At 34.8% G+C, this 25,140-nt stretch overlaps 1 protein-coding gene and 1 non-coding gene across 2 annotated transcripts in view; both read left to right on the top strand.

The window, feature by feature from the left end:
* Positions 1–25,140, top strand: part of LOC118189215 (uncharacterized) — an 85,017-nt gene that overhangs the window by 29,791 nt on the left and 30,086 nt on the right. The window contains exons 4-9 of the mRNA XM_085812893.1: positions 644–889; positions 5,191–5,441; positions 11,630–11,815; positions 15,441–15,752; positions 19,659–19,685; positions 23,616–23,712. Coding sequence (XP_085669019.1) covers positions 644–889; positions 5,191–5,441; positions 11,630–11,815; positions 15,441–15,752; positions 19,659–19,685; positions 23,616–23,712 — 1,119 coding nt within the window. The remainder of the gene's footprint in view (positions 1–643; positions 890–5,190; positions 5,442–11,629; positions 11,816–15,440; positions 15,753–19,658; positions 19,686–23,615; positions 23,713–25,140) is intronic.
* TRNAT-UGU (transfer RNA threonine (anticodon UGU)) lies at positions 2,889–2,962 on the top strand. Its single transcript has one exon. It is a non-coding gene; the product is annotated as a tRNA-Thr (tRNA).

The raw sequence follows: 25,140 nt of genomic DNA, 5'->3' as shown, positions 1-25,140 counted from the left end.
AATATGAGCATGTGGAAGACCAAATTTGAAATTTGTTTTATGATCGATTTCCTATTTTTTAAAACTTTGACGAATTTTTGATTAACAAACTCAAGGATTTCAAAGCGAGCAATGGCAACGTTGTGCAGAAAAAACATTTTTATCTCCAGCGCGTGAGTCTCTGTATCGGAAATTCTAAAGATATGCTCGTTTTAAAACTATTTTGCGATATTGCTGTTGCACTGGATCTTATGGTTTAAGTGCGAGGAACATGATATTTAATAAAGAAAGGTAACACACAAAATGTTAAAAAACGCCCCTTTGGACGTAATTTAAAATCTGAAACATTTCAGTTTTTTTTTTTTTTATAATAGTTCACTGGCATTTAGTTCTTATAAATTTGTGTTTATAATAGTTCTTTACAGTCAATAATAAATAAGTCCATAATTAGGTAAACAGTTCCCAATTGTTAGTATTTTGTATATTTCATGTCTATTCAGCAGGATTATTAAATAAGTTAGGCTCTAGGAATGGTTCTATATTAATAGTTGGTATTTGCAATAGTTCATAATAGTTCAATGTCAGTTATCATAATCACTTACTTACTTAAGACTTTGATTTTCATTGTTTTAAAGTAATTAATGATCATTCCATCTGTTTCCAGCTATTTTCATGAAAATGTCGAATATAAGAAAGGTGCCGGAGCTAGTCAATGGGAGCCTCCAGACTCTAAAGATGACAAGATAGAAATTTTGTGGGAAAGAAATGACGAAGAAAGGCAGAAGAAACCAGAGAGACTAGTAGAGCCATATTCTGAGGATGAAAAGTGTAGTTTGTTCTTCATGATTTCTCATTCAGTCGAGCGTTATAATAGATTTAACGCTAGAATCTTTTCACCTGGAAACGGCAGGTATGCCCGTGTGTTTTAATTAAATGCAGCGTCCTCTAAAATTGTACGAAAATAATTAAACGTTACTAGTTCTCTTTAGAATCTATTACAATCTAATCATTTCTGTCAGCAACGTAAAGTCTGTTATCTGTTATTGTCAACGTCAACGCACTAGGCTATGCCAGACAGTTTTTCTAAATTAAAGAAAGTGTTATAGGATAAGAGACATTATAGCAAGGTACTAAAATAAAGAAAAGTGAAAGGTACGAAATATACAAAATCTAAGAGATATACATTATAAGTAGTGATTGCAATACAGTACCTAAAATACATTATCGGTGCTTTTTTAAACGTTATACTGAAATACCAGGTCTATAACTTTTTCAAAAAAGGTACAAAAACACAAATGTTTCTTTGCCGTATTTACAAGTTTTAAACAAAAAATGCATAAACTGTAAAAATTATAATAACAAATTTGTTATGTACAAGTATAAAATAAGAATGCAAATGTTATAATCAAATATTATTAATAAGAGGAGTAAAATAATAGTTTATAACATTAGAAAAAACAATGTAATATAAAAAATAAAGCATTGCAATACAATATTATTGTTATTAATACTGTTTCGAATTTTGATATGTTATTTTAGTAGAATTATAAGTAAAATTGTTGTATTTCTTTCGTAACATGGAAAATCTAAAGAGAAGCTATGCTGGAAAAGTAAAAATATAAGGACAAGTGCATTTAACATTGAGTAAATGGGTATTTTGGTAATTTGCGAGAAATCGCCAAAAGTCGCCAAACGGCGACCATTTGGCGGCATTATAGTTTGGTCCCTGCATCACCGTAATATGCATTGAAATTGAATAAATGTAGTTGAGCGTTATGTTAGCTGTAATAGTAGTTCAACCCTTCTATTGCTTTCCAGTAATTTCGAGAAGAAGAAAGTACTAGAAATATCTCGTAGTCTGTTGAAAACTATTTAAGAGAAGAGCATCTACTTGTTGCTTAGTTATTGTTGTGCGAGTCGTTATTTCCGCGTGAAATGAGATATATCCGAGTTAGCTTTCTCTTTAGATGCGTTATGTTTAACGTTTTTTGTAGTTGAAGCGTAAGTACTGATTGCACTGTGGGATACTGTGACACCTATAAGAGAATATCGGCAGAAAATTACAGAACTGTGAAGTGTTTATTTTGATATAAATAAATTATTAACCTCTCATTGGACCTCTGTGCCTTCAGTCTAATATGAACCCGTAGGTACGCAACAGTACTATTATTAAGAATAGCATATATCACATAAATATCTTGTCGTGTAATCTATTATATAATGTCTGCTAACAGAAAAAAACAACTTATCTGTTAACAGCATATTTTTTAAATGTGATCGTAAAAAGCATAATGCATATACTGAATTTTCGTTAAGCCTAGAACGTATTTTTGTGCACAAATTATCTACAGTTGAAAATGCTTTTTCTGCATCCACGCAAGGTCCTGGTACTGTTAGTAAGGAACGACACACTTGTCACGCTTGTCGCTTGTCACTGACTCTGTGAGGCATAAATGTGGGAAATGTGGTATGCTTTTTGTGTATATTACTTATTTTGAAAGTCTTGGAAGTGGATGTTATGTGTATATTACTTATTTTGAAAGTCTTGGAAGTGGATGTTATGTGTATATTACTTATTTTTAGATTAAATGCATCCAAATTAAGTGGATAGATTTCTAAAAAAAGAAAGATGGTACTGAAGAATCCAATTCTGAAAATTAACAAAAGTTAGGGATAAGTAAGAAATCAAAATCGCGGCCTACTGGCATATAAAATGAAAGTTATTTAAGCTTTGGTTTACCTTGGACGAGAGTAACGATAATGCTTTTTGGCTGCGTTTAATATGCAAATGGTAAAATTATAAGGTACTTCTCCTACTTTCCTAGCATTTGGCGATTGGGTTCCCTAAAAACACCAGTCGCCCTTTAAAAATGGGAATATATAAGGTATTTCTCCCACTTTCCTAGCGTGCCTTCGTGGTGTAGTGGTTCTGCACGCTGGGCCTGTATTCCAGAGGTCCCTGGTTCGATTCCCGGCGAAGGCGGTTGCTAATTTTCCATCTCTCCAGCCACCAAAAAAGTCCTACTGTCTCTACAAAATTAATTATTAATTCCCAGTAAATTCAGTAAACATTTTTTAAAATATACGCTTTAATTTACATGATAAATCTGTAAGTCTTTTCAAGAGATTGTCTCAACGATAGACAAAAGCGGCTTAACTTTTCTAAAAGTATTAATGACTATTTCTAATGAAACTCGGATTGTTTCTTATCAAGTATCAGAAATGATTGCAAAAAATATGAAAATTCATACTTTAGCTGAGTCACTTACGTTGACTGCAGGCGATAAAATTTCTTCCCTATTTTTTGTATTAAAAGTGCGCATTATACCCGCAATATACGGTATATGAAATTTCAGTTTTCTGGATAATTTATTTTTCTTCCTAAGTAAAATAAAACTAGTTTTGTTATTAATTTAGTGTTTTTGTTGATTTAAATAATATTTAAAGGTATTCCTACGGAGTAATTATTTTTATATTACACTCATGTCCATAAATTAAGGATAATTCGGAGTCACGCAGAAATCGAACTCTAAAATAAATATATCACCTGTAAAATCATTACACACATCTTCAAGAATCATATGCAAATTTCAGGAAGTAACCAGATGACACCGATGGTACGTCACAATGACGAGAGTGTAAGAGAGAATAATAATAAGGAATACAGGCAAAGAAGTAAAATTGTTCGCAGACGCTTTATAAGCATTTCAGTGCAATAACCGAATAGTTATGACACAAAGGATGCATTTGGATGATTTTTTACGTGGCAGAATTATCGGCCGTCTGGAATGTGGGCGTACCCAACTGGAAGTATCAGACGAACTTGGAATTGCCCAGAGTGTCATCTCCAGGCTTTGGCAACCATTCCAAGATGATGCTAATGTGAGTAGACGTTACAGCACAGGTCGCCCCAGAGTTACAACGCCGAATGAGGACCGGTATTTGGCAGTTACTGCCAAAAGAAACAGGCGGAGCACAGCCTCAGACCTGTCTCGTCAGCTCTCTTCAGCCACTGGTACGACAATTTCAAGGCAGACCGTGTACAGACGCTTAGGGCAGATTAGTCTATATGCTTTTAGAACTGTCAGATGCGTTCCACTTACTGCAACTCACTGTCGCCTGCGATTAGCCTAGAGTAGAGACCATGCATTGTCGACACCGCAACAGTGGGCTTGTGTGATGTTTTCCGCCAAGTCCAGGTTTAGCTTGCAGTCTGATTCTCGCCGGACTTTCATATGGAGAGCTCCAGGTACCCGTTACCACCAAGAAAACATCATTGAACGACACCGTTACGGTGGTGCAGGAGTGCTCGTTTGGGGTGGAATTATTCTGGGTTCCAGAACTGACCTGCATGTTGAAATTGGAACCATGACAAGCCAAATCTATCCGGACGTCATTCTGGAACAACATGTGCGTTTGTTTCGGGGCGCCGTGGGCGCACAATTTGTGTTTATGAATGACAACGCCCGTCCTCACCGTGCAAACATCGTAAGCGAATGCCTTCAATCGGAGGATATCACCCGTATGGACTGGCCAGCATTCTCACCGGATTTGAATCCAGTAGAGCACGTGGGGGATATGCTTGGCCGATGAGTTGCAGCTCGTCGACCTCCTCCTACATGTCTACCGGAATTTCGGAGAGCATTGCTTTTTGAGTGATGTAATATCCCCCAAGATCAGATCGATAATTTGATACTCAGCATGCCTAGGCGTTGTACGGAATGTATTGCGTCGTCTGGGAGACATACAATGTATTTAGAATCATACCAACCATGTAATATTGGTTTTTGTAAATAGATTGTTATTTGTAATTTGCTCCAGGGAGAAAAATCGCTATTTTTTTAATAATATCAAACATATAGCATCTTTTTTTTTGCTCTTTACCTTTTGTTTAATAAATAAGCTTTACAAATAAGTCAAATTTGTTTTGCTTCTAACTCTTCCTTTGCTTGATTTTGCATTATCCTTAATTTATGGACATGAGTGTAATTTATAACTGGCCTCTAGTCTTTCATATTTATTTATAGGCAAGTATGTAGCATATAAACCTTAATGAAAACGTAGTTGACTCTAACTAGTACTGATATTTGAGCTCTGATGTATTTTCAATGAATTGTTTTAAACTAAACTGGTTTGCTTCATTTAATTAAAGTACTTTTCAGTGACACATTTTCATGTTTTTGAAAGACATACTTTTAATATTACTTTCAGTGAAATCCCAAGAAATGTCGTTGAACATGACGAGTTATATCCTCAGGAACAAGGAGTTGTCGCTATTCGTGGTTCAAAAGAAGCTGTAGCTCTCGGAAGAGTATTAAGAGGCATGTACGTTGGTCTCAAGAGTGAATCTGAAAGGAAATTCTTTCTCGATGACTATTTAAACCTTGCTAATATCGCCCCTGAGGATCTTCCTGACCGTGAAAAGAGAACAGTAGATCCTCTTTACATCCTAACAATCTCAGGTAATAAAAAATTTATAAAACTCAAGACATAATAGCGCTTTTTAAACCCTTGCCATACATTGAATTTTAGAAAGACTAAAATTTTCAGAAATTGATCTCAGGTTGATAGTTTCAGTAACAAAGCAAATATAGCAGGTAATCAACTACGATAATTTTAATCACAAGGCACGTTTTAGTTACACTTCTCTCGCTTATGAAAACACCTAAAAAGAACAGTTTAATACTTTTAAATTTAAAAACTAATAACATGTAATAAAACATCAAAACGGAAAGCAATCCCAAAAAGAACTATTCTTTAATCTACTGACAAATTCAAATCCTTATTTTTACTATTTTGCACATTGTTACATAATAATGCATAACATATTATGATCGAATATTTGGCTAATGTTAAGCAAGCTCTAAGTTAAAAACAATGGGGCGAAATGGAAAATCAATTTCGTAAATTTAAAAAAAAAATTAAATACAATCATAATATATCTTGTAGGATATTTTGCTTGTTTGTTTGAAGAAACGATATACATGACAGACTTCCTTCATATGCATGCCTTTTTTGTAACTTCATTTTTCTTTTTTGTGTAAACTTAATTTTTTGTAAAGTTGACTCGGTTCAAGATCAATCTAAGAATGAATTGTGTCTAATTTTAAAATAGAAATCAACATCTTTAGCTCCTATTCTATTAATATTACTTCATAGTTTTGCCTTTCAGCTTTCTGTCATCATAATTACAGTTTTTGTATATTTCACCTGTTGTGACATATAAATCTTGTAAATACAATTTACGGTCTACCTTGTAACCTCACTAAACATTATGCAAAATGTATCTAAAGGACTACTTTTGCGAGATGCCCGAACAGAAACGTCTTTAGTGACCCTGACTGCCGTACCAAAGGACACGGTTCCCGAGAGCGTAATGGCAGACCGCACATTGAGTTGAATAATGTTAAGCAAATTTCGCTTACTGCGCATGCTTGATGGTGTACCTTTGGCGCGGGGAGAAATATTGGCGACTAAGCAACCCTACGCTAGCTTATTCGTGATCACCATGGCTGTCGAGTGTGTTCGAATGATGTTTACAACTGTAATGTTGTGGAACTTTGCTTATTAGTTATTTTAACGTCCATACCGATTGCACTTGCTTATTTTTCTAATATATATTTCATTCTAATTTGTCAATAACAGTGCATTTAATATTTGTTAACATATGTTCGTAATAATTCGTTATTTAAATGTAATTTGTTTACATGTTATAATTCAGTAATTGTAAACTGGAGTATCTCGCTTAGTTTGTTAGCGTATATTCGCGCTTTTATTTTCTCATTTCAAAGAATTTAATAACTAGCATTAAGGAATTGTAAAATTTCTTCAGTGTTATTTGCAAGCACTTGTTATATTCCTCAGTGTTTCTTTATGTATGTACGAATGGAACGTATGGTAAATCCTGAATTGTTTTTATTGCTTAAAAGTATAATGAATAAATTTTCAACTAATATATCCTAAATTTCAGTCTTTTTCTGAACGAAAATTTGTACAGTTCCAAAGGAATGTGCAGAATTTCATAGGTATTATATTTTACATTTTGAATGCAAACACTGCTTCACATTACTTCGCAATAATTTCAGCTTTCTAGTTGTTTGAGCAGTACAGCAAAAAATAGTATTTTAACACAGTAATTAATTTACATTTACATTATACTCTACGAAGACTTAACGCTAGATTTGTTTACAATCAGATGGCGTAACATCTACCATATACCGTATTTATCTTCTTTTCAAATCGCGCCAACACAGTAATTACGCCAAATTGTTTTCTGGGCATGCGCAGTATGCGACATTCGTTTAACACTGTTCAACTCAATGTGCGGTCTGCCATTACGCTTCCCGGGAAAAGCATGGATTTAAATTTTCTGTCCGATCATTGGAAGCAACGGTGGTAAACCTCGTATCGGCCAACGCCTATAATGGCTAATGTCGCCATTAGGGGGCATTTTTTAAGTTGATTTTTCACTTTTTGACTGTAAATTAAATTTGTGCAGAACCCATAACAACAATATTTTCTGCATTTTGTGAGTATAAAAAATCAACAGAAGTTTTAATGTGGTTTTGTTCGTCATTAGCGCCTTGTTGTACTACATTCTTTATTGGTGCGCCTGATGTTTTGTTACTTCATTTTCATTTAAAACCGCATCAACGAGGACGTTTGGTGAAGTTAAGAAACACATTTATAAACTTAATAATTTCTACGCAGATAGTATACATAGCATACCTTGTACTATATATGCCATCTACAAGAAAATGTATAGAAGCGCAGTGTGTGATTTTGTTGGTTTTTCATTTCGGAAAGTGTTAATACCGAGCGCCTGTCAATAATTATCCATTTTTCACCGTATTGGCAGATATTTATAGCAAATATACTTGACGCTCTGTGCAACAATTCTATTGAAATACTCAGCAAATTTTTATCTGGAAAAATTCGTCTTTCCAAGAAAATGCTAGAAGAACTTAAATCAGTATTAAAACAACACAGAACAGCCGGTAAAAACTAATTCGTATGTTATTAAAAAAGCAATTAAAGATCCAATCATCAATACAGAGATACCAGAGAAAACAGTTAAAGACTCGTCAATAAATACAGAAGTCCTGAAGTACCAGAGATAACAGTTAAAGTAACAGAAATAACAGTTAAAGACACATGAATCAATACAGACAATTCAGGAAACCTAGAGAAAAATGTCAAAAATCCTTCAATAAATACAGACCAACCTGAAAATCTAGTAAAAAGACCTCACAAGTTATCATTCACTTCCTAAACGCACCCACGCTCAAGCAGCGTGCTCTGGCGAAAAACACACGCTACTAATTTATCCAAAAGAAAACAATCATTACAAACAGTACAGTTTTAAAGGAACGATTAAGTGAAGAATTCCCACTACCATCGTAGGGGTAAAAATCCATTCAGTAAGACATATACAATAAAGAAGACCTGCAGTAGATTGCCAAACCAGAGAGGATCTAAATTAATCTGTCAAAACCCTCTAAAGTTATAAGGGCCGAAACCAAATCCCCCATAGTTAGATTGCCAAAGCTATACACAGCATATCGCTATCTGCTCAGGCATAAGAAATAGAAACAGCCTTGACATTAGAATATGGTATTACAGAAACTACAGCGAAAGTCCTATATCATCTAAAGGACGGAAGCAATGTTAAATGGACTGTCGGACTGCCAATCAGCAGTATATATCATACCATTACGCAGTTCCCACGCATTTACGTCGGATGGCGCTCATATAGAGTAGCAAAGTTCTATAATTCCGCTTTCAAGAGTTAGGATATACACAGCAAAACTGCAGAAACAGTTCCTGTTGCGCCTTTTACTCAGGGCTGCACAACATGAAAGACTGCGTCTGCATCAACCGCAGCATTCATCAACTGCAAAGACTTTAATTATCAAACAAACAGTAGAACAACTTGCAACCATCCTGCCTAACACCCCTCGTGTTCTACATATGGAAGATACGTTGAATACTTTCGACGCAACACGATCTATGAATAATCATCAAGAAGACATCAATATTTTACATGCACGCCTATTAGCAGTTATCTAATAGATCGCTCACTGATTATTGCTCATAACAACGGCATAGCTACTGAAGTCCAAGAAAGAGGCTGCCCACAGGGTTCCAGTGTGAACCTTCTCAGTATTGGAAGTTAATTGAGAAAATTTCTCCACCATATTATCCCATGCGAACAATGCGGCCCTCCTAGTGAAAGGACGAACTCGAGGTGAATTACAAAAACATGGTACTATTTTCACTTCATAGACACGGCGTCACTAAAACCGAGCTCTGTGTCTGTGGAGAAATCGGTACCCCAGACCATTACTTTAGCTCTGCCCAATTGCCAGCGAACGCCAGCTTAAACTTCCCAATGAAAACACACAAGCGTTAAGCAAGTTTATGGTAGAACAACGTCATCAGTGGCAAGGATAGTCCAAATTATCGACAAGCTCTCTAAACTCGGAGCTGACCTATGACTCGTTATATATATTTTTTAAATTTTATTTAATATTTTTGGGAGGTTAATAGGAACAGTGCTTAGACTAAGAATTTCATATTCCCTCAGTTTGTTTATATTACTACTGTATTAGGAGGTCGCGTAGTCGTGGGATAAGGGGCTAACCTGCATCTACATATTCAAGAATTACAGCTCAAATCAAGCATAATTACCAGAACTGCACGAAACTTTCAAGGAAGTAACTGGAGACAAAATCCATATCAACAAACGTTATTATACTCTACAGTTAGTAGAAAAATAATATTGTATGTTTTTGCAGCCATTTGGAATGCAACTAGGTGGACCAAGGAAAATCAAATACCCACTTCTTCCTTAGCGCCCTTTCGCCTTAAACCTGTGCAGAGCATATAAAACCAAGCAACGAATGCTTGTCTTGTGCGTCTGATCCATATCCACATTCGTGCAGAACAAGAGGGTGTTTACACCAAAGTTGTTCAATTACGAAGGGACGCCACTTTCGAAGACACCTTACACAGTTTAGGTATTTATGGCCAAAGAAATATACTTCAAATTCATCCAGGGATCAAAGTGTAGGCGTGCATGCCAAAACTGATGAAAATCGGAGTCTTTCCATCTCACAAGTGCCACACACTCTTGTCTATACGGATGGCTCAATAACTAGTGAGGGTGTCGGAAGTGCATTCGTAGAGTTTGAAGATCAGAAGCAAATAAATAACTGAAAAGCACATTTGGTTTATTATAACAAGCGGTTTTCGAGGAAACGCGCTTCGATATGGGAAGATATACAGCATGTAATAGACTCGAATAAATACAATTTAACTGTATACATCGACAGCATGTTCGTACTTTTAGCCATCTCTGATCACCAGCATACTTCGCCATTCATCATTAACATTCTGCAACTTTTAAGAAACAATAGACATAAACATATAAACATAAAATAGGCGAAAGAACACACAAGCATAAAAGATAATGAAATAGCAGACGAACTAGCCAAAGAGGCAGCTGACAATAAAACTGATAAGAAGCGATTACACTCACTTTATCCAGCTCCTTCTCCTCACTTAAAATATACCCTCTTAGAAAACTCAGTACAAATATATCAAAATGAATCAGATCCCACAGAGCTAAAAGAAGACAGCCGTGTGACTTTTATACCAAAAATTTCAATTGAATGTCTTACAAGCATTCCATAACTAATACAATTTATAACAGGTCATGGTTCATTTCCTGCTTACTTTCTTCAGTATCTGGAGAAACTCAGAAACGAGTCGTTGTTCATTTCCTGTATGATTTTTAGGTTCAATATCTCATGAACTAACATAATTTATAATAGATCATGGTTCATTCCCTGCATACTCGTTTAAGTTCAATACCTGAGAAACTCAAAAACAAGTCGTTTTTCATTTCCTGTATGATTCTTTAGACTCAATATCTCATGAATTAAAATAATTTATAACACATCATGGTTCATTTCTTGCATACGCCCTTAGGTCCAATATCTCGGAAATAAACATCTGCGTCTATGAAGTTGAAGGTTTCCCAGAACATTAAATCTTCACCTGCCCATTGACATACTCGAATAATCTACGTCGACAAACCAACTACGATATCGCATGCAAATAATAATAATAAATTATTGTGTGCCTATTAATAAAATTTTTAAACATTTTTCTATGAGAGGCAAAGGAAAAATTGACTCTAATCATTGTGAAGTGTCAAGTATGCATCTAAGCCACACCGAGCAGTGTAGGGATTATTCGCGCAGACTCGAAAAATTTGTGGTAGATTCCAGATTGTCGATGCCGTTCGTTGAGGGGAGTACTGTTTAAAACCATTCGAAATCGTTCGTTTCGTAAGGTTTTAAAATTTATCTTTCAGGGAGACATAAAAATTAATAAGCCAAGTATTAGTAAGAGAAATTCGTGAAATGATGCAAAAGAATTGTATTTATTATTCATATTTCTTAAGAAAAAAAATTCAAATTAATTAACTTTAAATAATTATATCGATGTTTTACAAATTATTTGAGTAACTTCTAGAGAAAGGTAACGCAGGTATTCCGGTTTAAACACTTTGAGAACCCTTCTTTTACAGTATTAAATAATTGTAAATAATTGAGATTAATTACAGTTTTATTTGTAATTTTAGAAGTTATTGCCTTCTCTAAATGGGAGACGGATGAACGTTCCAGAGGATATGCTGAGGATGGTTTCTGGAAAGCTGCGCCCGTTGGTGAACTTATAAACATTGAAGATTACTGTCCGATGATTTACAGACTTCGTAATGGAACCAATGCTGCCTATACGTTTTCTACATTGCGTGGAGCTGCAGATGGTGAGACATTTTATATTATTGGGTTATCCGAAAAGTTCTGAGTTTTTTTTTTCAATGGTGAATTCCGATGAAGCAGTACCAAAAACATAAAACAAAATCTTAGAATCACATACGTATCATTTTGTTCCATGATTTTTTTCCATCTCTTCAGCAGCTGGAAAATTCCTTTTCAAAAAACATTTGCTATTACAGTTATTCATAAAAAAGTTATTGAGGTGCTGTTTGATTGTCTCCAAAGAAATGAACTCATAGCCATTCAAAGAATTTTGAAGGAACTTTATGATATTAAAATTCAAGGGAGTGAAATCTAGTATATATGGAGGGGACACAAAACAACTCAATTAAGTCTTTGACAGGCATCCCTTGAAATGTGGGGTCAAGCATTGTCTTAAGTACGATAACACCTCATCAACTTAACGCTCTAAATGCCTTGCTTTAATTTCTGCTTTCAAAGCTGCCATTTGGGAACAGTATTTCTCCAGTTCCATAGTTTGATTTTGGTGATAATAATCCATACTATACAACTCCTTTGTAGTCCGACCATCCAAGAGGCTCCAATTCGATATTAACAAAAGAGGTTTTTTGGGGGGCTTATCCCATGATCCTTTTCCTGTAACTTTATTGCATGGCATCCATTTCTAATCCCCTGTAATGATCCATTTGAAAAAAAAAAGAATTTCTTTGGTTTTTTAAGCAAAGAATCACATGCTAAACACGAACAAGTATATTCTGCTCTCGTAAAGTATGATATACCCTAAAAGTAAAAAATTCGAAATCAAGGACCCAATTAATGCTCATGAAGCATTACAGAAACTAGGTAGCAATATAACAAGTATACACTGTAGTTTAACTATCCTAAAACAAAAATTATTTTATCCTGGAAAAGAAATAAACTGATTAGGAAAGCTTGGTGGCTTAAATGGAATAATTCAAATGCTCTAAAAAATTATGAGTTTAAATTCCCTGTTCACTAATCCATTGAGGTACATTTTTGATTTTAAAATGTAGATCTTTTGTCTAACTGAAGTAAGAAATAAGATATAGTCATAAATCAGTAATTAAAATAGTTAATCTTACGACTCGAAAAGTTGCAAGACATAAATTCATGAAGACGTTATATTTAAAAGTTTTAGAAAGCTATTAGCTTATTACACTCATGTACATAAATTAAGGATAATTCCGAGTCACGCGGAAATCGAACTCTAAAATAAATATATCACCTGTAAAATCACTACACACATCTTCAAGAATCATATGCAAATTTCAGGAAGTAACCAAATGACACCGATGGTACGTCACAATGACGAGAGTGTAAGAGAGAATAATAATAAGGAATACAGGCAAAGAAGTAAAATTGTTCGCAGACGCTTTATAAGCATTTCAGTGCAATAACCGAATAGTTATGACACAAAGGATGCATTTGGATGATTTTTTACGTGGCAGAATTATCGGCCGTCTGGAATGTGGGCGTACCCAACTGGAAGTATCAGACGAACTTGGAATTGCCCAGAGTGTCATCTCCAGGCTTTGGCAACCATTCCAAGATGATGCTAATGTGAGTAGACGTTACAGCACAGGTCGCCCCAGAGTTACAACGCCGAATGAGGACCGGTATTTGGCAGTTACTGCCAAAAGAAACAGGCGGAGCACAGCCTCAGACCTGTCTCGTCAGCTCTCTTCAGCCACTGGTACGACAATTTCAAGGCAGACCGTGTACAGACGCTTAGGGCAGATTAGTCTATATGCTCTTAGAACTGTCAGATGCGTTCCACTTACTGCAACTCACTGTCGCCTGCGATTAGCCTAGAGTAGAGACCATGCATTGTCGACACCGCAACAGTGGGCTTGTGTGATGTTTTCCGACAAGTCCAGGTTTAGCTTGCAGTCTGATTCTCGTCGGACTTTCATATGGAGAGCTCCAGGTAGCCGTTACCACCAAGAAAACATCATTGAACGACACCGTTATGGTGGTGCAGGAGTGCTCGTTTGGGGTGGAATTATTCTGGGTTCCAGAACTGACTTGCATGTTCAAATTGGAACCATGACAAGCCAAATCTATCGGGACGTCATTCTGGAACAACATGTACGTTTCTTTCGGGGCGCCATGGGCGCACAATTTGTGTTTATGGATGACAACGCCCGTCCTCACCGTGTAAGCGAATGCCTTCAATCGGAGGATATCACCCATATGAACTGGGCAGCATTCTCACCGGACTTGAATCCAGTAGAGCACGTGTGGGACATGCTTGGCCGACGAGTTGCAGCCCGTCAACCTCCTCCTACATGTCTACCGGAACTTCGGAGAGCATTGCTTTTTGAGTGGTGTAATATCAGCCAAGATCAGATCGATACTTTGATACTCAGCATGCCTAGGCGTTGTACGGACTGTATTGCATCGTCTGGGAGACATACAATGTATTAACAATCATACCAATCATGTAATATTGGTTTTTTGTAAATAGTTTTTTTTTTTTTTTTTTTTTTTTTTTTTTTTTGTAATTTGCTCCAGGGAGAAAAAATCGCTAATTTTTTTAATAATATCAAACATATAGCATCTTTTTTTGCTCTTTACCTTTTGTTTAATAAATAAGCTTTACAAATAAGTCAAATTTGTTTTGCTTCTAACTCTTCCTTTGCCTGATTTTGCATTATCCTTAATTTATGGACATGAGTGTATATAGCTATGCCATATAGCGGAAAACTCAACATGGTGAAGATAATCAAAGAAGATCTCTTATTTTAATCTTTAAATCATTCTGCGCAGCACTTGAAACAACATAAAAATTCTTATTGGATTGGTACCACTTGATTTGAAGCTAATTTGGAATACTTTTGAATTATTTTAGCTAAATTTGGAATTAGAAACATTTACAGTTTCGTACTTTATGGCGGCATGGAATAGCGTAATAAAAGCAGCACTGTAGTTAACATATCCAGGCAAGAAAGAATATTGCTTTTCAGGCAATATTCATCATTAGTAGCTAATACTGGTTGACTTATAAGGAAGAAGATAGAGGCTTGACTGATAGTTCAGAAATGGGAGGAAAAATGTTCTTCTAATCTTGGGCTTACAGAAGTGAGCCTCGTTCTTCAGAAGGCAATGATTGGAACCCAAATCAGTGAAATAACACAGGGCTGTTGATGAAACCATCTTACGAAAGGCAGTTGATAATGAATAGTGTTACTTTCTAATGTATCTGGAGATTAGCCAGGGATATTTTTCTACAACTTTGATGAAGAATGCCATTTCTGTCTCTTATTGATGTTCTGCGTAGAAACTGTTTCAGACTGAGATTTATTCTAGCACATTTTTTCGCAAGACGTGTAATATCCTTTTAAAACTGTTTGTGTAATTTGAGGAATTATTGTTCGAAATATGGGAATTAAAATTAAATCTTACTTTTTATTTAATGGGAAAAAATAGTCCGAGTAAATTAACTTGAGTTCAAAATAAAATTTTAAGATTAAATATATTACCATAAAATGTTATCTGCTTTCTCTAATTAAATACTTGCTCGTTGATTATTATATAAATTGCATTAAAGTTAATTATAAACAACTATTGTTAAGTTATTTAATTGCATTGTATGCTACCTAGTAATCACTTTTTTCTTCTGTTACGCAGGTCTTTTATTGGGATCTGTGATCCATTCTATCTTGGGCTCGAAAGAAGATGCGAAACTGAGCCAAATTTTGCGCATGTACTATACTAGAGGTGGAATTCTAGCTGAGACTGAACATCAAGTGCTAGGTTCAGTTCGCGCTTCATTCTGTAACAGAGACTACTTTATTTCCGAACTAAGCCAGGAAATAAAAGATCAAACATACATCTTCGTACTTCTCGCATCAAAAGCCGTAACAACAGCAAAAGAAAAATTCGACAGAGCTTTAATTCAGTACAATAATGTAAAGGACAGCGTCTTTAAGCATAGACGAGGTATGTTAGACTTTTATTTATCTACGAATAATAGTTTATAATTTTATACAGGGTGTCTCGAAACTCATGAGCAAAATTTTAAGAATTATAGAAAATATCTAAACAAGCATTTTTCACCATACAATGCATGGGCGGAGAGCAAGCGTTGAACCGCTAGACGGGCGATGTAATGGAAAGCATAAAGCGCGAGTTTTCTTACTCATCGTCAAATCTAGCGTGGATTTCGGAAGGAAATTCGAAGTAGAGTAATCAGGAAAGGTGGAGATGCATTTTATGTATGATCTTGCGAATGGGAATGCTCTGGAAGCCTAAAGACTATATTGGCAGGTGACAGGTGAGAGCAGGTCCGGACACCCGGACGGCTTACATAGACTAGTCGGGTATCGTCCGGATCCCGCAACTATCTGAAGCTACACTCCGAAAAGAATACAAGAGCAAAGTACATAGACTGTACTGGCAGCGTTTTCCGAGAAGGCACGTGCTAGACCAAAAATGTTTGAGTAATTGCATCTGTGCCTGTCTGAAACGGGATCTTTTGTCACAGGCGTGCATGCTACAGGGGATAGCAGGAGCGTGCGGACGCCACACGGTGTACTTCAAAGAGTGGAACGTTCTTCAAAGATCCTTCGGATGCGAGAGGTTTCCCATGCTGTAAGTGTCTCCCACTCAAGTGTTTGGCGAGTATTACGAGACGAAGAATTTTACCCCTATCATGTACATAAAGTGCAAGCCTTAATACCTGCAGATTATGCGTCTTATGTCGAGATTGCCCGTTGGTATTTACAACAGCTAGCAGAGCAGCCCGATTTCGGGGCAGATCTGTTTTTCAAGGGATGAATGCACCTTTACTCGTGAAGGCATTTCTAATACGCATCTTTAATCACTCCTTACATTTTTGCCGCTCATGAGTTTCGAAACATCCTGTATTATATTACTTTAAATATAATAATACAGGGTGTTCACAAGCATCCTTACCCGATCTTCTTTTCTGAATCATTGCATGGAGACTCATACAGTAGTACTTTGATTATATGTCATTAATTCATTCAAATCATTTCTTATAAAAATTTCTATTGTTGTTATTATAACACTGCTTAATATTAAATACAAATACAGTGGATGAATGTATACATAAATGTTTTCCTGCTATCCGGATCAAGAGCAATTTCTCGACATGCTCTTATCTGATCTCTATTTGGTAATAGAGTTCCCTCCCTTTGCAACATTTAACCGATTTAATACTGAAAATGATCTCAATGATTTGAACTACCGCTTACAGGGAAAAGATCTACTTGTTCATAATCTTTATTACTTTATGAAAGCTTTTGAGACAAAATTAATCCTGTCTGTAAGTCAGTTGCTAAATAAGAATTCCGCTGACTTTCCAAAATTGATGAATTGTGTGAAGAACTCTACAACGTGGAATTCAAATAATTATGTACAACGCATTTCAAATTCTAAAGAGGAATTCAAAAACAGAGTTTCCGATTTTCGTGAAACTGAATTTTTTATCAGAATGTTACTTTCGCCATTTTCAGTAGACGTTGGAAGTGTTCCACCTGAACTTCAATTACAATTTCTAGATTTACAGTGTGAACTACCGCTTACTGTAAAAAGATCTCTTTGTTCATAATCTTTATTACTTTGTGAAAGTAAAATGCAAGTTTCTTGAAAATCCTACATTAATTGATTTTTATTCGAAGTACGTGACCGAAGACAAGTATCCAGGAATTCGTAAACATGCACCCTTCATGTCTTCTATCTTTGGCAGTACCTACGTATGTAAACAGCTTTTTACGTATTGCAGCAACAAGATTAACCCGGATACTGAAGCTTTAATCAAGAATAAACAATGTCAAATTTCGCATTAAAACTAAACTACCATCTTCCGCCAGTAATATGAGTTTTTGTTTTCACCGTAAATGCATTTTGTAACATCGTTCTGTGTAATCATCTGTATACTTTTTTCCCCATAGATAAAAAATGTTGCAAAACATTTAAATTCGATTTCCATTTCACTTTTTGGAACCAATGTATATGTTACGGTGAAACACCGAAATCTGGAGAATGTCGACTTTCAGCGGTGAATGTCAACATTCACATAGTCTCTTGGTGTATGTCCGAAATATTTTCCAAATACTCTTATTTCTGACTTACACCGGTCAATGTCGACATTCACCATGTACTAATGGTGAATGTTGAACATATAACAATGTTATATTTTCTTCTCCGTAATTCAGTCGCGAATAAACGCACTTGAGACTTGAAATAAGAACTTAAGAACATGAGAACCTAAAACACACAATACATTCAAAATGAGAAAGGAAAATAATAGAAGTTAAAAACTTACTTAATTATACAGTACGTTCTAAATGAGAAAATAAAATAACAGTAATAAAAAACTTACTAAATTATGTGATTCAAATCTTATTTATTGCAACAACTTAAACTATTATGGCTTTTTATGACTTCTCTTTTCGACTTTCACCTCTCCAATTTCGGTCTTTCACGGTGACATATACATATACAAATCTGTAACACTATCTCTTCGCTTAAAATCAATTGTAGTCTTGCAAAACAAACCTCCCTTTTTTATATAAATTTACTGAATACACTATTTTTTTTACAGACATGTGGCCCGCGGATCTTTGTGAATTTATTGATCTAGCCCTCAGGCGTGAAAGCTTGAAGACCCCTATGTTAAAACAATGGTACCTAGAGCGATTCAGTTTTGAATGACGAAATCCTACTACGAATATGGGCATCTGGAAGCCCAAATTTGGAATTTGTTTTATTATTTATTTCATATTTAGTAAAACTTTAAAGAATTTTTGATTAACAACCTGAACGATTTCAAACAAGAAATGGCAACACTGTATGAAAAAAAATCATTTTTTTCTCCAGCGCGCGAGACTGTGTATCGAAAATTCTAAAGATGTGCTCATTTTAAAATTATTCTGCGATATTACTATTGAAGTGAATTTTATGGTTTAAGTGCGAAGAACATTTTATTTATTAGGTAAAGGTAACACACAAAACGTTAAAAAAAGCCCTTTTGTCGTTTGTTTGTTTTTGCCCCCATATTTTTTTTATTAATTAATGTCTTTATAAAATGTAACCGCTGAACTCGGATCGAACTACTAATATTTAATGAACTTACCACGTGGGACGTTACTCACGAACTGAAATACAGCGCGTATTTAAAGCAAACCTGATTTGCATGTTCATAGTGGCATACTAGCGGGACATTTATGCACATAGCTCGAAATTTGATTAGACATCATCTTTCAAATCTATAAATGCGCTTACCAAATTTCGTTTATCTAGCACAACTCCTTCTTGGTGCCGTAATTTTTTTCCATCAGCGTATTATGTAAAATCTCCTACAGAATAATTGTTTACACAAGTGATGAATAATGCTTACGACAAAAAGGCCTATCAACGAGCTTCCTAAACTTCCTACATTTTAACTTTCATAGTGCATAATTATAATGCTTATTCTAAACTTAGTGATTTAAAAGCAATATGAGCACTTCTTAATAAATAGTATGAAATTTCGAAAAGCAGTTAATTGAAAATGCAAAGAATAAAATGCTTTAGTACAAATTTTGAGAGAATGATAGATAGCCTTGTAATTATCAAAGCGTTCAAAATCTTGAACCTTACATTCACTTACATACCTAAAATGCTAAATTCGTTTTATTTTTTAATCGCTCCAAATCTGTTAAACAAAATTTAGCACTGAATTGTATGAGTTGAGAATTAATTAAGGATATTTTTCGAAAAATTTATACCCACAAATGAAATGTACACTGAAATAAATTGTTTTAAAGAAATATATTCATTAATAGTTCTTGCAAATGACTTGTGAATTTTTTATTAACATTTGTTTAACTTTTTTTCTAGATTTTCAAGACTACTGCGCACCCGATGGTATGTATTAATATTTTCTCTACATTTTTATGACATTATAGATTAACAGTAACTAAATAGATTGAACAGTTTAGTTCGTAGTTCACTAGGGAGAAGAGGGACCCAGACTCAGTTAAAGAGCAGCCACACACAGTTAAACGCTCCAACCCCTATAGGCCATCCAAGCAAGCATAACATGCCGGTAAACCCGGGGGGAGCAATTTTGTTTCCCACAGTTTGAGTTAAGAACGCAAGTCATGGTCCTTGCCGAGCTTGAACCTACCACCGAATAGTTTTGTTTAAATATGTTTCCCACAGTTTGAGTTAAAAACACAAGTCATAGGTGGACGGCAGGGCATCCACCACAAAGAAAACATAGTCATAGTAAAGACATCGATCGTCCCCCAGTGTTGGAAAAGCCAAACCCCCAAGGCCAACATTCGATATCTAACCATGTAACATCCTCACAACCAAGGAGCAGACAAGACAGCACCATATGGTCCTTGCCGAGCTTGAACCTACCACCGAATAGTTTTGTTTAAATATGTTTCCCACAGTTTGAGTTAAAAACACAAGTCATAGGTGGACGGCAGCGCATCCACCACAAAGAAAACATAGTCATAGTAAAGACATCGATCGTCCCCCAGTGTTGGAAAAGCCAAACCCCCAAGGCCAACATTCGATATCTAACCATGTAATGTCCCCGCAACCAAGGAGCAGACAAGACAGTACCATATGGTCCTTGCCGAGCTTGAACCCACCACCGAATAGTTTTGTTTAAATATGTTTCCCACAGTTTGAGTTAAGAACACAAGTCATAGGTGGACGGCAGCGCATCCACCACAAAGAAAACATAGTCATAGTAAAGACATCGATCATCCCCCAGTGTTGGTAGCGCGTGTTTCCAACTCTCTTAAAGCCGGTTAGGCTCGGCCGTATCATTACGTAATCTTGGATATTCGCCGGCTAGTTTAATTTGAGGGCCAACTGAGCTAGATACTTGTGTTTAGCTTTAGCTAAGTCTCCACTTGTTAGTTATAGTTTAATTTCGTATTTCGTATTCTGAGTTAAAGCCCGGGTAGCGGCTTCCTTCAAGCTTGAGAAAGCGTCGACTGTTATTCTTATCTAAGTGAAATAAAGGGTATTTAACCCTTCTCGAGTGTACTTCTTAGCTGTTCTGAACTCAGCGATAAGTCGCTACACAGTTCGCTAGGTTCCTCGACGTTCATGTTAAACAAAAAAAGTGAGGAAATAACAGAGAATATAACGTAAAACTGAAGAAAATGTCACACGTTTCGAGATTACAGATAGTAATTGTGAGAGTAATTGTGTAATTAGAGCTATTTTTTGTCTATACCTCTGTAAAACCTTTAAATTACGAAGATGCAAAAACTGCGCCAAAAACATGGGACGGTCCTATATCTCCCGTTCCATTAGGCCGATTCACGAAGTTCAACTTACGTTTTCGATGTCTCGAAAGCGCTACTTAGGATATGTTTCAAATACTGATATGTGTGTATGTGGTGAACTTGGAAATCCTGAACATTATGTGACTCAGTGTCCTATTACACAAGATTATCACATTCCCATACCAAATACTAACACTCGTGCATTTTGTAAGTTTTTAATTAAACAAAAATACTTAGTTAAAAAACTGATCAAAATTATGGAAATACTTCATTCCTATGGTACTGACTTGTGCTTGGTAACATAATTTACAATTTTATTATATTGTACGCATACATGTTAGTGTTAATCTACTATTCCCATATGTCAACTTATCACATGCTTGGATTGGGATTTGTCTCATTAAATCTTCGTTGAATTTTGTTCAATAAGAATGTTTACATATATATATGTATATATATATATATTATTTATCTTTGTTAGAAGTACCATTTGATATATGCATTTACTTTTCTATTAATATCTGGATTATTTTAGTATTTGAATTTGTATTGTTTAGATCTTATCGATTGTATTGGGTTGTTTTCTCGATATGTCTTTAACTTGTTATGCATTTATAATTATATCAGTATATATCTACTGACTGTATTTGAATATGCATTGCATAGATGTTTTAAGAATAACATTTTGCTTTTGTATTGGTCATATGTTCGGATTTTTATTTGAGTTTATTATTATAATTATATTTTAATACTGTTGGTATTTAAATTGCAATACCATTCTGTTGTACGAATATGACTTTCTTTTGTATAGTATATCTATATCTAACATTGTATACTACTACTCTTTAACTTTACGTTTTGCATTGATATGCATAGTCCTTTAACTTAGTATTGTTTTGCACTGATGGTTCATGAAATATTAACATTTGTAATTACATGCTCGTGTTTGCATTATATTGTACTGTTGGACTTGTATTGTATTATACAGTCTATTTATATTTACAATCTTATTACGTACCAATTGATCATTGTATTATAATTGTCAGAGAATTTCAGTATGTTATCATATGTACTAATATTTGAAGCAGTAGTCCTTTAACTTACTATTATTTTGCACTTATGGTTCACGAAATATTTGCATTTGTAATTATATCTTACTTTTTACATTGATATTGTACTATTGGACTTGTATTATGCAGTATATTTATAATTGCAATTTCATTATATACCAATTGCACATTGTATTATAATCGTCAGAGAATCTCAGTATTTGCTATCATATGTACTAATGCCTGGACGGTTCGGTGAGCGTTGTGTGGAGGGCGCTTTTGGTCAGTTTGACTGCCCTCTGGATGGTCCGAGCGTTGGGCCTCGGCTTTTGGTGCTGGGCGCAAATGTGGCTCCTACACATTGGCTCTAGACAGTGGTGGGCACGGTGCAATACCGATTAACCATTATGGTAAAGGGACAGTGCCCGTGCTCCCCGTTACCTACCTACCTACTTAGGATATGTATTAGATTTATTTATATATCATTGTTCTAATACAGGTATTTTGACACAAAATCAGACTTTTCTGAAATGATATGCCAATTTGTTTTTCCCATATTTCAATTCTACGACTCACATTGTGCCAAAGTGTTAGGCTTTGTAAAAATCGCAAGAGTAGTTTTTAAAAAAATAACTCTCAAAACTTTAGCTTCTCCACGTTAATTGAATTTGGTATATATTTATTTATTAATATAGCTTTTTATATCAAAGTTTTTTATTCTTCCTTTCACATTCAAACAGGTTCGTTCCAAATAAAATTCGCCCATTTTTTTATGATTTATTTTTTCAATTTGTATTTTTAAATAATATTTTTAAATTTTCCGAAAACAATTTTTAATTAGAACCTGTAAAAATTTATTATTATCTTAAAGTAGATGTATTTCTAAGCATACCAGTAAAAAAAATTAAGTTTGTAATTCAAAATTTCCAAAGATATACGTAAATTTACATACTAGCGCGTTTTGAAGTTTAGCATATTTGTTATAAGCGATAATAACTCCAAATGTGGTTTACGAACTTTGTTAAAATTATTTGAAAGTATGAATGATGACCTTTTTACCGCTCGTGTAACAATAAAAAAGGGGAAAGGAAAATAGGTTGCTAAAAATTAATAAGTTCGCCAAGTGAATTATTCTTGGCGCAAATTGAAAAAATGCGCTAAGATAAATTTTTTAATTTCTGCATAAATTTCTCCCCAAAAATTACAAAATTTAATATCTAGGCATAATTTTAGTCGTAAAATCGAAGTATTGAAAAACATTGGCATGTCATTTCAGAAAAAGTTCGCATTTGTGTCAAAATATCTATGTTAGAATAGAACAATGCTATGAATAAATCAAATATATATCCTAAGTCGAGCTTTTGATACATGAAAAACGCAATTTGAATTTCCTCATTCGAGCCAATAGAACAGGAGATATAGAAGTGTCCGCCCTCCCTCTTTTTTTTTTTTTTTTTTTCAGTGTACCTTCATTTTTCTTTGTTCCTTTATAGCTGTTAAAGAAAAACTGGAAACACCCTTAGATGTAATTGTGGTTCTTGATACACGAAACGGGGAAGAAAACTTTCAGAAACAACAAAGGATTGTTGGGTAAGTAAAGTTAAATTTTCTCAATTTTTCAAGCTTCAATGGAAGCTCAAAGATATTTCTCTTATTAATGAATTTCTGTACTGAAATGTATCGTTACAGTAGTTTATAGCTCATTGCATTTGTTATCCAATATATACTTTCCAAAATCAAAATTAATTCCATCAATAAAAGAAAGAAAATTACAGCGGCTTATTTTGCTAATTTTTAAATTGATATAAAATTCAAACTTGTATTGAAGTTGTTTTAAAATAAAACTCATGCATTTCAACGGAAATCAGATCGATTTTCTGTTTTTCGTGGTACAAAAAAGTAGCCTACAAAATATATAAAATATTTTTGCTTCTAGAATCAGGGTATTTTAATACCTGTTCTTTCTCAAAATTCAATTAGTTTTATTTAAAAAGCCTACTCTCAGGATGGAATATCGCTTTAATTTAAATCTCATACTGGAGAGGTCTCTTTTTTACATACTTTCCTTAACCTTTTTACCTAACGGCATGTTATATATGGCTGTATATGAAATCGGAGACTTGTTGCTTAGTAACAAATTGAAACAAAGCCAAATTAAATAATCAACAGTGTTACCACAATAGACGAGAAGCAGAAGTTTAACAAAAACTGTCTTGTCTTTTTGTTGTTGCTAATGCTCACTTCTCTGATCTATAGTCAGCCCAAGCCCTCGAAATTCCTTTTGTCAAGGAGCGCGGGTTTACGCCTATCGTTGGCAATAACCTTCACCATCTTAACAGGTGAAACTGCGATTTAGCTCCGTTTCGCCCTAATTTTGATGGAGAACACCCCAGCGGGACGGGTCCGAGGGTTTCCCGCCGAGAGGACTTTCGGTTCCCCGCACATTTAGCGTGCCCCCATGCCGCACAGACACTATATATTTAGAAATATCCATGCCGGGATTTAAACCCGAGCTCTTTGACACGGCAGTTAGCGACGCTAGCGACTACACCGGTTGGGCCGCCTGTCTGGTGTTCAAATATTTAGCGTTTAAAAAAAAATTTTTTAGCGTTTTAAAAATTTTAGTTATTGTTAGGCACATATTTGTAAGATAAGTCATATGTCGTAGATGTTGAAATTTTTTTGGGCATTATACGTTTTTATAAGCAGATACTTAATTGCGCTATACAATGCCTGAAATATATTGTTATTTTTGACTTTAAATTAAATTTTTTTTGGGCATTATACGTTTTTATAAGCAGATACTTAATTGCGCTATACAATGCCTGAAATATATTGTTATTTTTGACTTTAAATTTCTAAGCCATTCAGCACTGTCGAGAAGAATATCACCTTCAAGACTTCAAAATAAATCACAGATAAAATATTATTATACAGCTTATTTAGGTAAAAAATAAATAAGATAATAAAACGTTTCTATAAATTACTCTTGTTTGTATTTTGCATTATTCAAACGAT

The sequence above is a fragment of the Stegodyphus dumicola genome, chromosome 3 (assembly GCF_044657685.1).
Source record: "Stegodyphus dumicola isolate Sdum_Otavi_A_Nest chromosome 3, ASM4465768v1".
Taxonomy (NCBI): Eukaryota; Metazoa; Arthropoda; class Arachnida; order Araneae; family Eresidae; genus Stegodyphus; species Stegodyphus dumicola.
This window is presented reverse-complemented; position numbering and strand designations above follow the sequence as displayed.